This window comes from Amphiura filiformis, unplaced genomic scaffold (genome assembly GCF_039555335.1).
Source record: "Amphiura filiformis unplaced genomic scaffold, Afil_fr2py scaffold_123, whole genome shotgun sequence".
Taxonomy (NCBI): Eukaryota; Metazoa; Echinodermata; class Ophiuroidea; order Amphilepidida; family Amphiuridae; genus Amphiura; species Amphiura filiformis.
This window is the reverse complement of record NW_027305587.1, coordinates 176431-192450: the sequence shown is the minus strand read 5'-3', so window position 1 is coordinate 192450 and position 16020 is coordinate 176431. Positions and strand designations below refer to the sequence as shown.

Here is a 16020-nt window from a genome sequence, read left to right as displayed (position 1 = left end):
TCGGTTATACAGGAAGATAGATTATTAAAGTATGACTTTCTGCAGTTAATTCTTGTATTGGACTGTTATTATGAGTTTGAGGGCCAATTTTTAAAAAAAATAAAGAAGCCGTGACGTAATACCATTGTTTAAAATATTATTATTTGCCCCTGGGGGACCCACTCAGATGCGCTGCTAGGGTAGGATAAACACGTGGGAAAAGGGTCGGATTTTCGCCATCAGACGGCGTTTCACCCCTGTAAATCGCCTCATTATAATTTGTATAATGCTACGTGTGATTTTGTATATATCGTGGATGGAAACAGCGGAACCAAACGCTGATGAAGAGACTGCAATTATTTGACTTGAATATATATATAATTTTAAAAATTTCCGTATTTGTTCAAAAGGTTTCGTGGTCCAGTGGTAGAGTTCTCGCCTGCCACGCGGGAGGCCCGGTTCGATTCCCGGTGGGGTTATTTCGGTAATTTTTTTCACATCCATTTTAACTCCTAAATTATTTGTTTTTATGTGAAAATGTATACATTACATTGGGAAATATATTTTGTGCACTTTTGTTTCTATAACAGCTAAAAACATACCTCGGCCCGGCTCGGGAAATAAATTACGTCAAAGGGCTCTGTAATAATGAAACGCTGAAAACAAAAATAAAGAAATAAGGGGCGAAATAAATACATAAGAAGACCTTATCTTCTCAAGCACGATACGAGGAACATGAAAAAAAATATAAGAAAAAATGTCCCCCTCTACAAAATTAATTAATTAATTAAAACTACAAGAATGAAAACTCAGTTTTTTTAATTTACAAAAATCATTAAAAAAAATACGGCAACGGTGCTGCATGTTTCTGGATGCCGGACCATAATGCAATTCACGCAATGATCATTGGCTTGCTGATTGTGCTAATTATTCACATTAATTTACGCTGAAAATATTCTCGTTTTCTCACATAGATGCATAAAGGGGACGATATTTGATATTGTATGTAAGTTTGAAGACAATTCATATCCTAAACCAATAGGGTCACCCCATTTAAATGATCGGCCACCGTTGTCTGCCAAACCTAATACCCTTGAACATAGGCGCCATGGCTACAGAGCGCATAGCTCTGTAGCCATGGCGCACCTATACATCCTAATCCGAAACCACCGCTGCTCACCACAACCCCCAAAACCATTGCTCATCTGGATTCCTTTTTATGCATTAGAAATGTGAATTTTATTTGTGCAGTAGGCTGATAAAATAATTAAGGGTTAATGTGTATGAAAGTTATATTTATTTGTTGTCAATATGTGGTAGTTGCTTCAATTCATATCATAAAGATATAAACCAAAAGGAAACAAACCCGGGCTCGAATGCTTGATTTTTTTCTGTTTTAAAAGCATTGCCTGTACTGCATTGAAGAGGTCTGCGTTGTTACCTTTGACATCTACCGCTGAGTGCACCAAATCCGCGTAACTTCGGAGTAAGCTACTAGTTTAGTAAGTTGGCGAGTATCTCGCATTTTGAGACTTCCAAATCGGCGTAAGTTACTAGACTAGTAAGTTCTATTGTTACAAACTCAGCAACTTACTCTTCATCTTTTGCGGAGTAAGTTGGCGAGTATCTCAGAGTTTCGTGACTTCCAAATGTGCGTAACTTACTAGACTAGTAAAGTTAAGCCGCAGCTATTGTTATTTACTCGGCAACGTACTCTTCATCCTTCGAGGAGTAAGTTGGCGAGTAAGCAAATCGACTAATAGATTTGAGGAGAAAATCATTCATATTGATGAGATTTTGGAAGTAAATAATAAGATATTTCTTAATAGAGCGTTTTCTGCTCGTGGAGCGTCTCGTATGCGGCGCCACAGTCCACAACCCTTTCGTATAGGCCTACTGACGGAACGTTTAAAGGTAAAGTTGGTCTTAACACTGGAACTATAGACACCTCATATAACTGCTAAAGTGTAGGCCTATATAAAAGTACAAATATTTAGAATGGCAAAAACCTGAGGAAAGGGTATATCAAAATCGATGAGATACAGGTTGCCACTAAGAAAAAATATTATCACGCGAAATGCGGGTGATATCATAGACCCTGGAAATTTCCAGGGTCTATGGTGATATCATCTATTTTTGAAAGGTGGCAGTTGGAACTTATCATCGTTAATTAGTATAACCGTGCATCAATCGATCAATCAATCAATCAATCAATCAATCAATCAATCAATCAATCAATTAATTAATTAATTAATTAATTAATTAATCAATCAATTAATTAATCAACCAATTAAACAATTATCAGTCAATCAATGTTCATTCCCTGTGACGTGTCACACAGTGATCATCAAATGCATGTTGGATTCCATTTGTATCTTCAGTAGATAGCAGAATTATAGTAGGCCTACCATTCAAATTTCACTATAGAGTCATTATTATTATAAAGTCCCGTTATTTTATGCGTTTATTTTGTACCTTATATTATGACAATTGCATTCTGCTATACTAAGTAATAATTCGAATCTATACAAATATTTTCATGTCTGGGGAAACATGTTTTCAAAACTCAATATGACCTTTTATCTCTAACATAAATTCTCTTATTTCAGGACCTCCCCACGATTCACGAATTAGGAATAATTGTAAGTTTTGTGCCAAATAGATTTTGAGGAATTACATGCCCCAGTATCCCACTCCTGGTGCACACCATCCGGTTGATACTTGCATAGAATAGGCCTAATAATAAAATATCTGACAACCGTGGGTATAGTAATACTGTGCAAGATTGTCAGATATGTTGGCCAAATTGAAAACAATTTCGCGACATTGTTACCAAATAAAAAAATCAATCGCTTCATTTTGGTGAAATTTGTGATGTTTTTGAAAAATGTAAACCTTTATTGTATATAAATGGGGATCCATTATTATACAAAATGCCCCCAAATGAGACCCATGTTTGCGGATGATTATGACGTATGGTCATTTGAACTGAGTACTAAGTTAGTCTTTGCGGGGTACCCCTTTTAATGAGTTGGTTTGCTAACTCACCACCCCCCCCAAAAAAAACCACAAACCAAAAAAACAAAAAACAACCTAACAAAAGAAAATGTCAACACCCTAAAACCAATCCCCTGAAAATCTCATCCCCCATCTCATCCATTAAAAATTGCCCGGTAAACACACAGTTTTATCCCTTATTTGGGCAAAAATAATGTAAAACTTGAATATCGGCATAGTAAACAAAAAATATCACCTTAATTTTGGGGTAAAATGGTGAACAATTGAATATGATTTTCGTGTTTCGCGAGCAATTATCATGAGAACACATGGCCAAAATGATGTCCACCAGATTTGTTTTTGTCTTTGACCCCTCCTACAACTGACCCTGATACGAGCCTGAACATGTCAACTACTTAGACCCCGAAAGGAATTTTACTAAAACTACACGGCTGAGTCCCCCACCCCCAGCAGGTTAGGCCCCTCTGGGACATTAATAAATAAACTATAATAGGCCTACTACAAAATCACAAGGCACGCAAAATACACTGATAGCGTATTTTGTTTGTACCGGGGTATTTCGTCACGTAACACAGCCTATTGTTAGTATTGAATAACAATTGACGACGTAAGACCGCGTGGTTAAAAACGTGATATTAAAGGTGCTGATTTGGATTTTCTGCTCAATTAACTAAGATACTAAAGAAGTAGTTACTCGCCAGTTACGCTTCAGAGCAAGTCCCAAAAATACTAGTTTAGTAAGATACTCGGCAGTTGCGGCGTAACTACTAAAGAAGTAAGCTACTAAACTAGTAAGTTACGCGGATTTGGTGCACTCAGCGGTAATTGTTCAACACTGTTTTATAAGTTACAAGTTTTATGAGTTTTATGATTCACTTAAATGTTCATTGTACTTCTATTACTACAAGGACACACTGGCGCGGCGTCGAACAGAAATGCGTATTTTAGTTTCAGAAATTGTTGTTACATAAGGGCTGTGGCAAACTTGAAGTACAGGTAACTGGAGAGGGGAAGCGATGAGTTGCCCCAGATCACAGCGGCAGGTAGTGAATGGGCCGCCAAGTACGAATATGTATTTATTTTGGAAGGTTCATGTTTGTTTTACATTTTGGGACGTTTTCCCAAAATTTGATATTTTTGGTGATATTTCAAAAAAGCGACAAATCTTTGGCCACATACTTAGTTATTGTTAATACAGTTCTTTTCCACATACCTACGTTACCATTCGCTTTGGTGATTTACTAATATTATATATTTTGTGACTGCAATTTGGCGTTTTCAATGCGTTTTAAACTTAACGCTGATATCTAGGCACTTGTCCCTTTTAGAAGTTCAGTCTGATCGTCGAATTTCAATCTGATCGTCGACTTTTTCAGGCAACAGAATGCAATGATGTCGTATTCCATGATTTATCGGTTTATTATTTATTGTTGATAACTTGAAAACTGTTGTTGATAACTTGTCGCCGCCGACTGAGCAGACTCCAGATGATGTACCGAATCAGGTTTGGTCTCATTGACATCGAGTGGTCCAATTATCTTATTCCATCAACATCCAGAACCAGAGGTCATTCATCTCGTTTCCTGTGCCAACACTGCAACTCAGCTGCCTACTCCAACTCCTTTTTCCCAAGAACAACTAGGGATTGGAACATCTTGAGAGTGATCCTGCAGCCTTCTCATTTCTCAACGCTTTCAAATTTGTGCTGAGGACCCAACAACTGTAGCATCTTACAAGTTACAGTCAGCTTTTTACTTGCACCTGATATTTTTGCACGTGTTGCTCCACGCATGAGCCACCAACGCAGTGTGATTATCCCTATCTATATATGTGGTCTGCACTTTAACGGAAGGAAGGAAGGAAGGAAGGAAGGAAGGAAGGTAGGAAGGAAGGAACTGAAAACTATATTGATTGATCGATTGATAGCCATTTCACATATTCCTAGTTATATGGAATGTCCATTTGAATAACATTGTACATTAGATAAATATCAGTATTTATTTATTCTATTCAACAATATCAAGGACTACTATCAAACTTCTCACAGCTATAATTAGTTAGTTGGCTTAGTATAGTGGTAATGCACTGAGTTTCAGAACCGAGAGGTACCAGACTCGATTCTCTATTTTTTTAAGGCTGGGAAAAAATGCACATTTTAAACTGCTAACTTATTTGGCGTGCGGCGATCTGAGCTAGTCCTTTTCTGATGGCTACATAAAACGTGCATACGAATGCCTCGATTCTCGTTGTCATTTTTAAAAGCCTATAGCTAGATGAAAGTACACACCTGGTTCGCTAATGTGAAGTTAACGGTTAAAAAATGTTAATCAGAATGCAAGACACGGATTAAAACTCTGCAAAGTTGCACAAAATGCATACAGGTGCCTACAGTTTATAATATTGTGGCCAATTTGACTTTCAAGCCTTCCGAATTCGGCACATTTGCACTACATGCAATCATAAGAAAATGATCAACTTTGGGCTTGTCATTTTATATGAAGTCAACCTATACAATTACTGAGACTTAGCAAAGTTGAAATTTAAGACTAGTAGTTATATAAAAGTGATGTTTTATAAATTTTGAAGGTGGACCACATCGACTTTGGGCCCCCTGAAAATGTTCAATTTGCAATAAATTTCATCTTCGTGAGGGCGCTGTTCGAAATGTAAATGAGTTGTGACCTCAATTTTTTGGATATGCATTGTATTTATCCTATATATAGCATCAGTGACAACAAAAAATAATTAATCTGACCAAAAATGTGAATTTAGGGGGGCTAACCTTGCCAGTTTACAAAACATTACATTTTTTCTTGCATATTTAATGACCCCGTGACACAACACGCAATTACAGAATTTTTTTATTTTTTATTTTTTGACAAATTGGGCATGCAGTTAGTGTGTATACTAAGTTTCAGACCTCTCTTTCTTTTTACAAAGAAGGCACAGGCTCCCAAAGATGAAATCTGTTTAAAGGGCAACTTTTGGGTCCAAATTTAGACCCCCTACTCCAACTTTAAATGGCTGCCACAGAAAATCCGTAAGAGCTACAGACCTCAAATTTGCAGGTTTTTAATATTTTTACAGGTAGAACATATGACTAAAATATAAAGCAAATCTGAGGGGGTCAGGTGGGGCGACTCCTTGATTTCATATGGAATGACCCTATAGCTCAGCGATCATGTTATTAATTTAGCTGTTTGAGTTGTCTTTCAAAATATCCAAGCAAGAATGATTATTCTTTTAGAATGTCGGACAATAAAGCCTGTATTTACACAGTCTTTACAGAATTGATAACTCAATGAATAGTCCAAATCGACTCGTATTCCTGAAGCACATTTAATTGGATTGATATGAATTGTGTGACCCGACCAAGCTCCTATAGCTACATAGGCCTATGCTGGTGTGTTTACTATTGATATGATAAAATCTCAAATCCTTGAATATATTTCGTTATTTTTGCTATTTGAACAATACTTTTGTAAGGCTTGCACATGAATATACCGTAAAACCTCGTCTACAAGCAAAGTGCTTTTGATGAAAGCTGAATTAATCCAGACGCCATCCATCGACAAAATTATAATATTATGGAGTTTGAGCAAATTAATTACCGATACAAACATATAAAAACATGTACTATTGTAAGACCAATCTATTGTATTGGCATATTTGCGGCTGTCTCGTTTTAATTTAGCTTTCATCAAAAATACACTATATGCTTGTAGTCGAGGTTTTACGGTATGTGTTAAAAGAATCTGATAACCTTTACTCTGCGCATTGAATTCCCCGCTTGCGTCTTGAAAACAAAAACTGACCAAAAACAAATTTCTTGAGTTAGAAACGTTAAAAGGGTAATGAGCATGCGCAGATCGCAGCGGAGCATGCGTATATGCGTAGTGGAAAAGAACAGTTATGTATCTATCGTACAGCTGGTGTTCGTACAGGTACAGGTGGTGTGTTATACTTTGCCTGGAGTGCGCGACATTTTATCTCGAAGCTATTAAATCACGGCGGAACAAAATCGCCATGCCGTGCTGTTGAACAACTAGCACTATCATGGCAATTTCTGACACGAAGATATAGGGCTGGTGACGCGGTGTACTGTTCGATATTGAACCCATCTTTGAGCAACTTGAGTATGAGGATAAAGTGGTTTTCTCAATGGGCGATATAAGTGATGTAAGTGATCTACTTATTTCGGATCCATCATAATATTTTAATTTAATAGTTTATCTCAAGCTCTTCCCAAGTTGAAAAACTAATGCGGTTTTGTTTTTGTTTGTTTTTTACTTTAAATTTTTTATCAAACTGTGGCACGAGCTTTTTTAAGAATACGCCAAGGAGTACGCAAGTAACAACAATTTCTGAAACTAAAATACACATTTCTGTTCCACGCCGCGCCAGTGTGTCCTTGTAGTAATAATAGAAGTACAATGAACATTTAAGTGAATCATAAAAGGAATACGCACGCATAGTTTCACCATCGAGCTACTATAAATATTAACTCGATGGTTTAAGGGATTTGATATTAACGTTTAGCGACGTTTTCACGCATTTTTTGTGGGAGCTGAGAGTACATCAGACAAATAATTTTGATTTTTTGAAATTCGCGATATAATACAAATAATTTTATGACAAATTAAAACAACATTTTGGTAAATTCTTGATATTTAACAGTCCTCGAAATAAAAAATCCATATCTTCAATACGAAAGGTCAAAATTTTCAATTGATCGTCGGCTTTTCATCGCAGCTATATACACTTTAAGTACATATCATTTCATTAGATTTATAAAGTTTACTTCGAGGACTGTTAAATATCAAAAATATCAATATTTAATCATTTGCCATAAAATGTGTATTATAGCGCGAATTTGATATCAGAAGGACATTCTTCGTATTCAGAATGCAATTCGATATGTCTAATGTGCTCTCATGTCCCACAATAATTTCATACCCACCCCTTAACTGTGTTCAAGATGAAGAATTTTATTGAGATGACGACTTGGTCTATTTTTACGCGTCTCTCGATGTCAGACGTTATACAGCCTGTCTCAAAAAAAATTGTTCAAGTGAAAAGTGAAAGTGATGCTTACATCAACGTAAAGGACATCGTCTTAGCTCTCAAATGCCGTTTGTTCTGTTCAATTTGCTTATTTCAATTTCGAGATCTGTTTATTTAACAACGAATGGGTAAAATCATAATTGTGCCACTTTTACTAGGGAAGAGAGCTGTACATGTAAATCAATGATAGCTGATGTTGATGTGTCTAATGCACTCTCCCATCGGGACTCGTGCATTAGACGCATCAACATCAGCGCGCGTGCATTATTTTGTCTAATTTCTCTCCCAACAAGTAATACGCGTTCATTAACCTATAAGTGTGCAATATTTGTTTGTCATTTAACATGTCTTAAGTGACTTAGAGAACAATATTTACTACGATAAAATCATTGACATGCACATGTATTTATTTTTTCAGCAGAATGTGAAATATCTATTTATCATTTAATCTTTTTAAGTGGAAAAAGAGAATCATTATTCCTGCATCATGATAAAACAGTAAAAAATGTATTTTGTAATTGATGCATTCTTTTGATCTCACGAAGGAACTCTTGATAAACTTGATGCTATCACTGATTTACATGTAAAGCCTTATTCCCTAGTAAAAGTGGCACAATTGTGACTTTACCCTTTTGTCGTTAACTAAACATATCTCGAAATTAAAACAAGCAAATTGAACAGAACAAACGGCATTTGAGAGCTGAGACTACGCCCATGACGTTGATGTAAGCATCGTGTCACAACGGTATTTTCTAATTACCAAAGAGGGCGCTTTTCAGTTGCACAATTTTTTTTTGAGACAGGCTGTAGATGGATGGCCATTGAATCAAATTTTACAGGTTGTCGGCATTTTTTGTTAGAAGCTGGTTACCCTTCGGAAATGTTTCTCCATATATATATATATCACTCTGTATGAAATAGGGTGTTACCAAAAACACAAATTTTGTTTTCATTTATTTTTGGGTCATTTTGTCCAGAATTTGCGATTTTTAGATCTTTTACAAAATAAGCAATGTAGTGTACTACTTAGGATTAAGTTTAAGTTTTGGAATCACTTAAGTGGCAAAAAAACATCTGAAAGCATCTGTAATTTGATCTCGTGCGTTAGTTTTTAATGTTTGAATGTTTCTTTGTTCCAGAGTATGATGCGTTAGCCTCTCCCTTGTTTGAATCATGATTATATTGGACTGGCGGGTAAGCATCAATAATTGATCTCGTATGATCCGAAATAAATAAATTAAGCATCTTTAATTTGATCTCGTGCGTTAGTTTGTAACGTTTGAATGTTTCTTTGTTCCAGAGTATGATGCGTTAGCCTCTCCTTGTTTGAATCATGATTATATTCAGGCTGGCGGGTAAGCATCAATAATTGATTTCGTACACTGGTATGTAATGTGGTGGTTATACAAATCATATTTGCCAAAAAATGTTGTATTTAATTGTAATTCCAATGACAGTATGGGTTAAATTTTGGCACCATTTCTGCATCTCAACTGCTGTAAATGCCAACAGCTTCCAGTGGCTTCGCACATCGTCAACGCCAGGTAAAGAATTATATTTTGTTTAGGCGGAAACAAACCAATAAACTCGAATGGAAACGTAAACGCACCATCAAGCGCCAGGTTACAACATCAAGCGCCAGTTTACAAATAAATTGAATTTATACTCCGTCGCTGAACGACCAGCGATTGGTAGTTGACCAATAAGGTAGCTCGCTTTTTCCAACGCAACAAAAATGACTCCTATCTCATTGGCTAAAAACAATCGATATCACTTGGGGATGTCTTTCCCATTCCATTTAACCAAAGTATTGATTTAAAAGAGTCAAAATTCTATTGTTGACGAGTGACAATTGAAGCTGTACTGGACGTCTCGCTGTGTCTATACGCCGTAGAAGTGACGTCATAATCGGATTAACTACCATAGCAATAGATGAATACAATTTTTGAATATACCGCGCTGCACTGCAGCAGGTTGCACTCATCACCTGTCTTCAATCATATAATAGATTGAATCACACCACTCCACGCCATAAATAAATTCTGCCAGTCACATTTCCCCAATATGAAATTTATTAAAAAGTAAAATTTTAATTTTAATTTTACTTCATTAAAGTTTGGTGGAGGCGGGGTTCGAACTCACGGCGACGGACTGCTTTGGACACACTTTGAACCCATCGCCTTAGACCACTCGGCCACTTGTCTTGTTGGAATTCTTTTGAAACTTATTTGTAGATATAATCGCAACTTCAACATAGGCCTACCACGTGACAAGCAAAGGCAGAAAACGTACCATATTTTGGAATTTTATTTGCCTAAAAACGTTTATGTGTATTATTAGCGCTCAATTGTTAACTACGTGTTTTATACAAAAAAAAAATCCAACAAAAACATGATAACTGGGCGTCTATATGGACAATACATGATATCGATTTTGACACGTGCTTGTGTCTCAGTACATTTCCATGGTCAGTAAAATACTCTAGAGGAAAACCTACCATTTTCTTGTATACACGTTCGATGTTTTGATCAAGTATGTGAATATTTGACATTAGACCCAAAATGTTTTTTCAGGAAATAAAAGATTAGATTACCATAAAAACGAAACAGTAATCTTTGGTTGGGTCTAATGTAATATTCACATAGGATTTTCAACGTTTTTTCTATCTTTATTCTTGCTCAATTAAAAAAATATTTTGGCGTATATAAAATTGAAATAAAATTCTCTGCCTCTTAAACGACATCAAATGCGCCATAATTGGGTATCACGAATCGTTATATATGATGTGCAGTTAATATTCATATTTTCTTTTATACAGAGGATGCTTCAGTTTTGACAGGAAAAATATTTTCTTGAAAACCCTCTCACTCGGTTATTTTAAAAAGGTAACCACGCTTCCCTAGAATGTGCAATAAATTAGCATTAAAATTTTTCTTATTCTAACAGCAAGCGTTTCTAGAATGTATTATGGCGAAATGTGGTGTAGTACAAGCTAATATATCGCCATGTTGAAAGGTCAGATGTCATGTCAAAGGTTTTATTGACTTGAAATACTACTTGTATTTCATACCTTGCATCTGACACGCGTTTTCATCGCATTATTGACAGCAAGTCCTTATTTCAACATTACTTTTGTAAAAAGTCATTCCCGACTCAAACTAGTAGACTTTCTGGAAAAAACAAATCACTGGTGCCTGATGGGAAATACTAGTGCGCCATCACCGGATTGCTCCCTGCTCTGCTAGCTGGCGCTCTTTCAAGCTTGCTACTCGCATTGAACAGGCAGAGTTCGCAAAACTAACGGCGTCGTTATTTGCCAACCCTAATTAAACATGATCAAGGGATCGAAATTAATTATTCATAACCGATCGATAACTGGCCTCATTTTCTAACGAGCAAACCAGCGGGGTTTGTCATAGGTTTGCGTTGGGAATAGAACAACCGTGAATTTAGTGTCACCCCCTTGACTTTATTCAAAAGATAGTCTAACTATGAGTAAATGTTGTTATTACGCTCCTGTTTTTGCAGTTGAGCACTTTCTGACTATCTCCGATAGACAGACTGACTCTGAATAGACTTTGGCTGTGTTGACACCATGGAATGTATATTCACTCACATTCCTAAGAGATGGTAGTCCACCCAAAGTATTTCATCGTGTCGTCTGACGATTGCCTTCTAGGCATGAAACTCAGAGTAACGACTACCTATTCTGGAAGGTCTGTTCTTTGAATTTGAATATGTATCTATCTATGTATGCTATAAAGGCTCCGTCAGTTTCGATCCAAATGTCGCCAAATTCATACGGGAGATCGATGAATATACGGGAACGTGTTTAAACTTTATTTGGTTGAAAACGGTCACGAATTGGCCTCAAAATCAGTGAAAATGTGGTACGTTGCTATGCTGGGTAAACAAAAAAGGGAGTCAGTTGTCAAGCTAGCCCATGCGAGTCGTACGGGCGTATCTAATGCCAAGCCGTTCAAGTCGCGCAGCGATAGCGCGCGGGTAACGCAGCACTACGCCATGTCGCGAGTAAACGACGCAGAGTCGCGCAATGAATGATAATACGGGTGAAGGCGTAATAAATACGGGAAAAAGATGTGTGTTAAAAAGTACAAACAACATGAAGAGGTAGGCCTACTGTAATTAAAAAAGAAAACAAAATGAGGACAAACAGGTAGGCCTACGAGTATGTGGGTTAGCCTATAGTTATAGTCACAGTAAGAAAATGAAAACGGGAATAAAATAGGCTAAAGAAGGAAAGAATAATAAAATCTAATAAAATTAGATGATTTAAATAAAAAAGCTATTAAACTGAGGACAGAACTAAATAAATAACATGAAAACGGGAAATCACAAGCTAAGCAGCAAATAAAAAATGAAGTCAACAGGGAAATGTAAGAAAGGACAGATTTAGAAAATAATGGGAACGGGATTGAGTAAATAAAAAACATGCTAACGGAAATTTGCAAGCTTAGCAGCAAAATGTTTTAAAAAAATGGAACAAAATTGACCCATGTAGAAGAAACTAAAAAGAAAGAAAGAAGCTAAAATGGAAACTTAGGCTTAACGAGGGTCAGACTCAGATAAATGAAATTTACCTTTTCAATGATTCTACCTGTTTAGGAATTCTTCCCGTTTTAGTGAACGCTCCCATTTACTCACCTAGCGGGGACCCGCGCGTAGCGCGGGTGTCCCGCTAGTCTTACTATAAATAGGGAAATGTTGTATGTATGTATCTATCTATCTATCTATCTATCTATCTATCTATCTATCTATCATGGAAAGGCTCCGTCAGTTTCGATCCAAATGTCGCCAAATTCATACGGGAGATCGATGGATATACGGGAACGTGTTTAAACTTTATTTGGTTGAAAACGGTCAAGAATTGGCCTCAAAATCAGTGAAAATGTGGTACGTTGCTATGCTGGGTAAACAAAAAAAGGGAGTCAGTTGTCAAGCTAGCCCGTGCGCGTCGTACGGGCGTATCTAATGCCAAGCCGCTCGCGTAGCGCAGCGCAGCGATAGCTCGCGGGTAACGCAGCACTACGCCATGTCGCGCGTAAATGACGCAGAGTCGCGCAATGAATGATAATACGGGTGAACGACCGACCGTAGGCGTAATAAATACGGGGGAAAGATGTGTGTTAAAAAGTACAAACAACATGAAGAGGTAGGCCTACTGTAATTAAAAAAGAAAACAAAATGAGGACAAACAGGTAGGCCTACGAGTATGTGGGTTAGCCTATAGTTAGTCACAGTGAGAAAATGAAAACGGGAATAAAATAGGCTAAAGAAGGAAAGAATAATAAAATCTAATAAAATTAGATGATTTAAATAAAAAAGGCTATTAAACTGAGGACAGAACTAAATAAATAACATGAAAATTGGAAATCACAAGCTAAGCAGCAAATAAAAAATGAAGTCAACAGGGAAATGTAAGAAAGGACAGATTTAGAAAATAATGGGAACGGGATTGAGTAAATAAAAAACATGGTAACTTTGCAAGCTTAGCAGCAAAATGTTTTTAAAAAATGGAACAAAATTGGCACATGTAGAAGAAACTAAAAAGAAAGAAAGAAACTAAAATGGAAACTTAGGCTTAACGAGGGTCAGACTCAGATAAATGAAATTTACCTTTTCAATGATTCTACCTGTTCAGTAATGCCTCCCGTTTTAGTGAACGCTCCCATTTACTCACCTAGCGGGGACCCGCGCGTAGCGCGGGTGTCCCGCTAGTCATTGTAATTCCTTAAGTTAGATTTACCTGGTCAATATGGTAAGTTTTACGTGCAAATGAGTGGATTAAACTGTATAAAGTATGACGATTAGCATTTCAGGGACTTTGTAGGGTTCATTTTAAATTTTGGACTTGGGTAGTTTTTTGAATCATATACAAAGACAACAACGTTGGAATGAGATTACCACTAGTAAGATAATACAAAATAAAGAATACAGGTATGTATAATGTAGATAAGCATTCTGACATGTAATAAAAAACACACACGTTCCTTTATTAAACCCATTTTATTTTTCAAAAGTCACTCTCCAGCAATGAATGTGTTACAAGTGGACTTTTATACATACTGGATTTCAATCAATGTGTTACAAGACTCAAATCACGGAATTGGGTGGTTCTTTCATACATGCTATTTCTCACATGCTCAGTAGACACAGATGATGAATTTGAGTTGTTCTTTCATACATATGACAGGCCTATGTATAGCAACAATTTCCCATGCTTAACTCAATTTGGCCAGCGTATGGACTTGGGTGGGTTTTGTATTCATATATTCAATTGTTCAGCAGGTGGCGGACAGACCAGGACGACGGCTTGGAGAGGGATAGGCTCCGCCAAGCTGTAATTGCCTAAGATTCACCAATCGATGACAGTATGACAATAAATAAATTGAACATACCGGATCGGTCGCAGCCCGGACCAATGACCGCGCCTTCTGTTGGGCGTAGCCAGGACAGAGGTGATAAGTATGCTACTGGTGCGACAAAGATCCGAGGTAGAGACAACATTACCATTCGAACATGGAATGTTAGAACTCTGAGACCTGATGGGAAATTAGAGGAATTATCCCATGAGCTTGATAGGTACCAATGGAACATCATAGGGCTCAGTGAAGCACGCTGGAAATTCCACGGCGAGATGTGCACTGATGAAGGTCATAAGCTCTACTACAGTGGAAGCGAATTGAAGCATGAGCACGGAGTGGGGTTTATCATCCACAAAGATACCGTAAATGCCGTCATGGGTTGCAAACCAGTTTCGGAAAGACTCATCACTCTTCGTTTGAGGGCTTCTCCCTTTAATATCACCATCATTCAAGTGTATGCTCCAACTACGAGTCATGGAGATGATGAATTGGAGTCATTATACAGCCAAACTCAGACACTCGTGGATGAAACACCAAAGAAGGATATCCTAGTAGTAATGGGAGATTGGAACTCCAAAGTAGGAGAGGACGCTCAATCAGATTGGAAGGAAGTGTGTGGCCCTTACTGTAACCCGGAAACAAACGACAGAGGCCTCAGATTGTTGGACTTTGCTACCTACAACAACCTTGTGCTAGCCAACACCCTTGGACAACATAAGCCTCCAAGAAGATGGACATGGCACAGCCCTGATGGAAACCATCATAACCAGATTGATTACATCTTGGTCAAAAAGCGCTTTCGCTCTGGTGTTAATGTTGCAAGAACCCGCAGCTTTCCAGGTGCTGACGTAGGAAGCGACCATGATCTCGTGATGATGACCTTCAGAGTGAGACTGAAAAAAAACCCAAGAAACCCAAACAACTGAGGGTAAAGTTTGACCTCGAGAAACTGAAGGACCCTGACGTGGCAAGGGAATTCGCAGCCAACATCGGAGGAAAATTTGCTCCGCTGATCTGCATGAAAGATACAGACCTGGATTTGGACTCCTTAACGGACACCTTTAATACAGCTCTCACTGAGACCGCCTCTGAGCTCTTAGGCAAACACCGCCATGTGACGAAGCCATGGATCACAAAGGAAGTGCTGGAGCTCTGCGATAGGAGAAGAGAGTTGAAGTGTAAACGGAACAATCCAGATGGAGCAAGAGAATATAGGGAGGCCAACAAGTTGGTTAAGAAAGGCATTAAAGAAGCAAAGGAAAACTGGATTGGACAGCAATGTGAAGAGGTGGGGTCAAGCCTGAACAAGAGTAACAGTAGAAAAGCATACCAACTGGTAAAGAATTTAACCACTGTAAAGAACAGCAGATCTGCAACTATACAGGACAAGAACAGGAAGTGTTTAGTGGAAGAAAAGGAGATTCTTAGTAGGTGGACGGAGTACTGCTCTGACTTGTACAACTACAAACTGCAAGGTGATCCATCAATCCTAGACTGCCCATAGTATTACCCAGATAATGAGGAAAGTCAGCCTATCCTGAGAGAAGAGGTAGAAGCCGCTGTGAAAGCACTG

General features: G+C 37.7%; 1 protein-coding gene across 1 annotated transcript; it reads left to right on the top strand.

The window, feature by feature from the left end:
- Nucleotides 1-14503: 14503 nt before the first annotated feature.
- LOC140145056 (craniofacial development protein 2-like) lies at nucleotides 14504-15373 on the top strand. Its single transcript, XM_072166843.1, has one exon. It carries the CDS (start codon nucleotides 14504-14506, stop codon nucleotides 15371-15373), a length of 870 nt encoding a protein of 289 aa, XP_072022944.1.
- The last annotated feature ends 647 nt before the right edge of the window (nucleotides 15374-16020 follow it).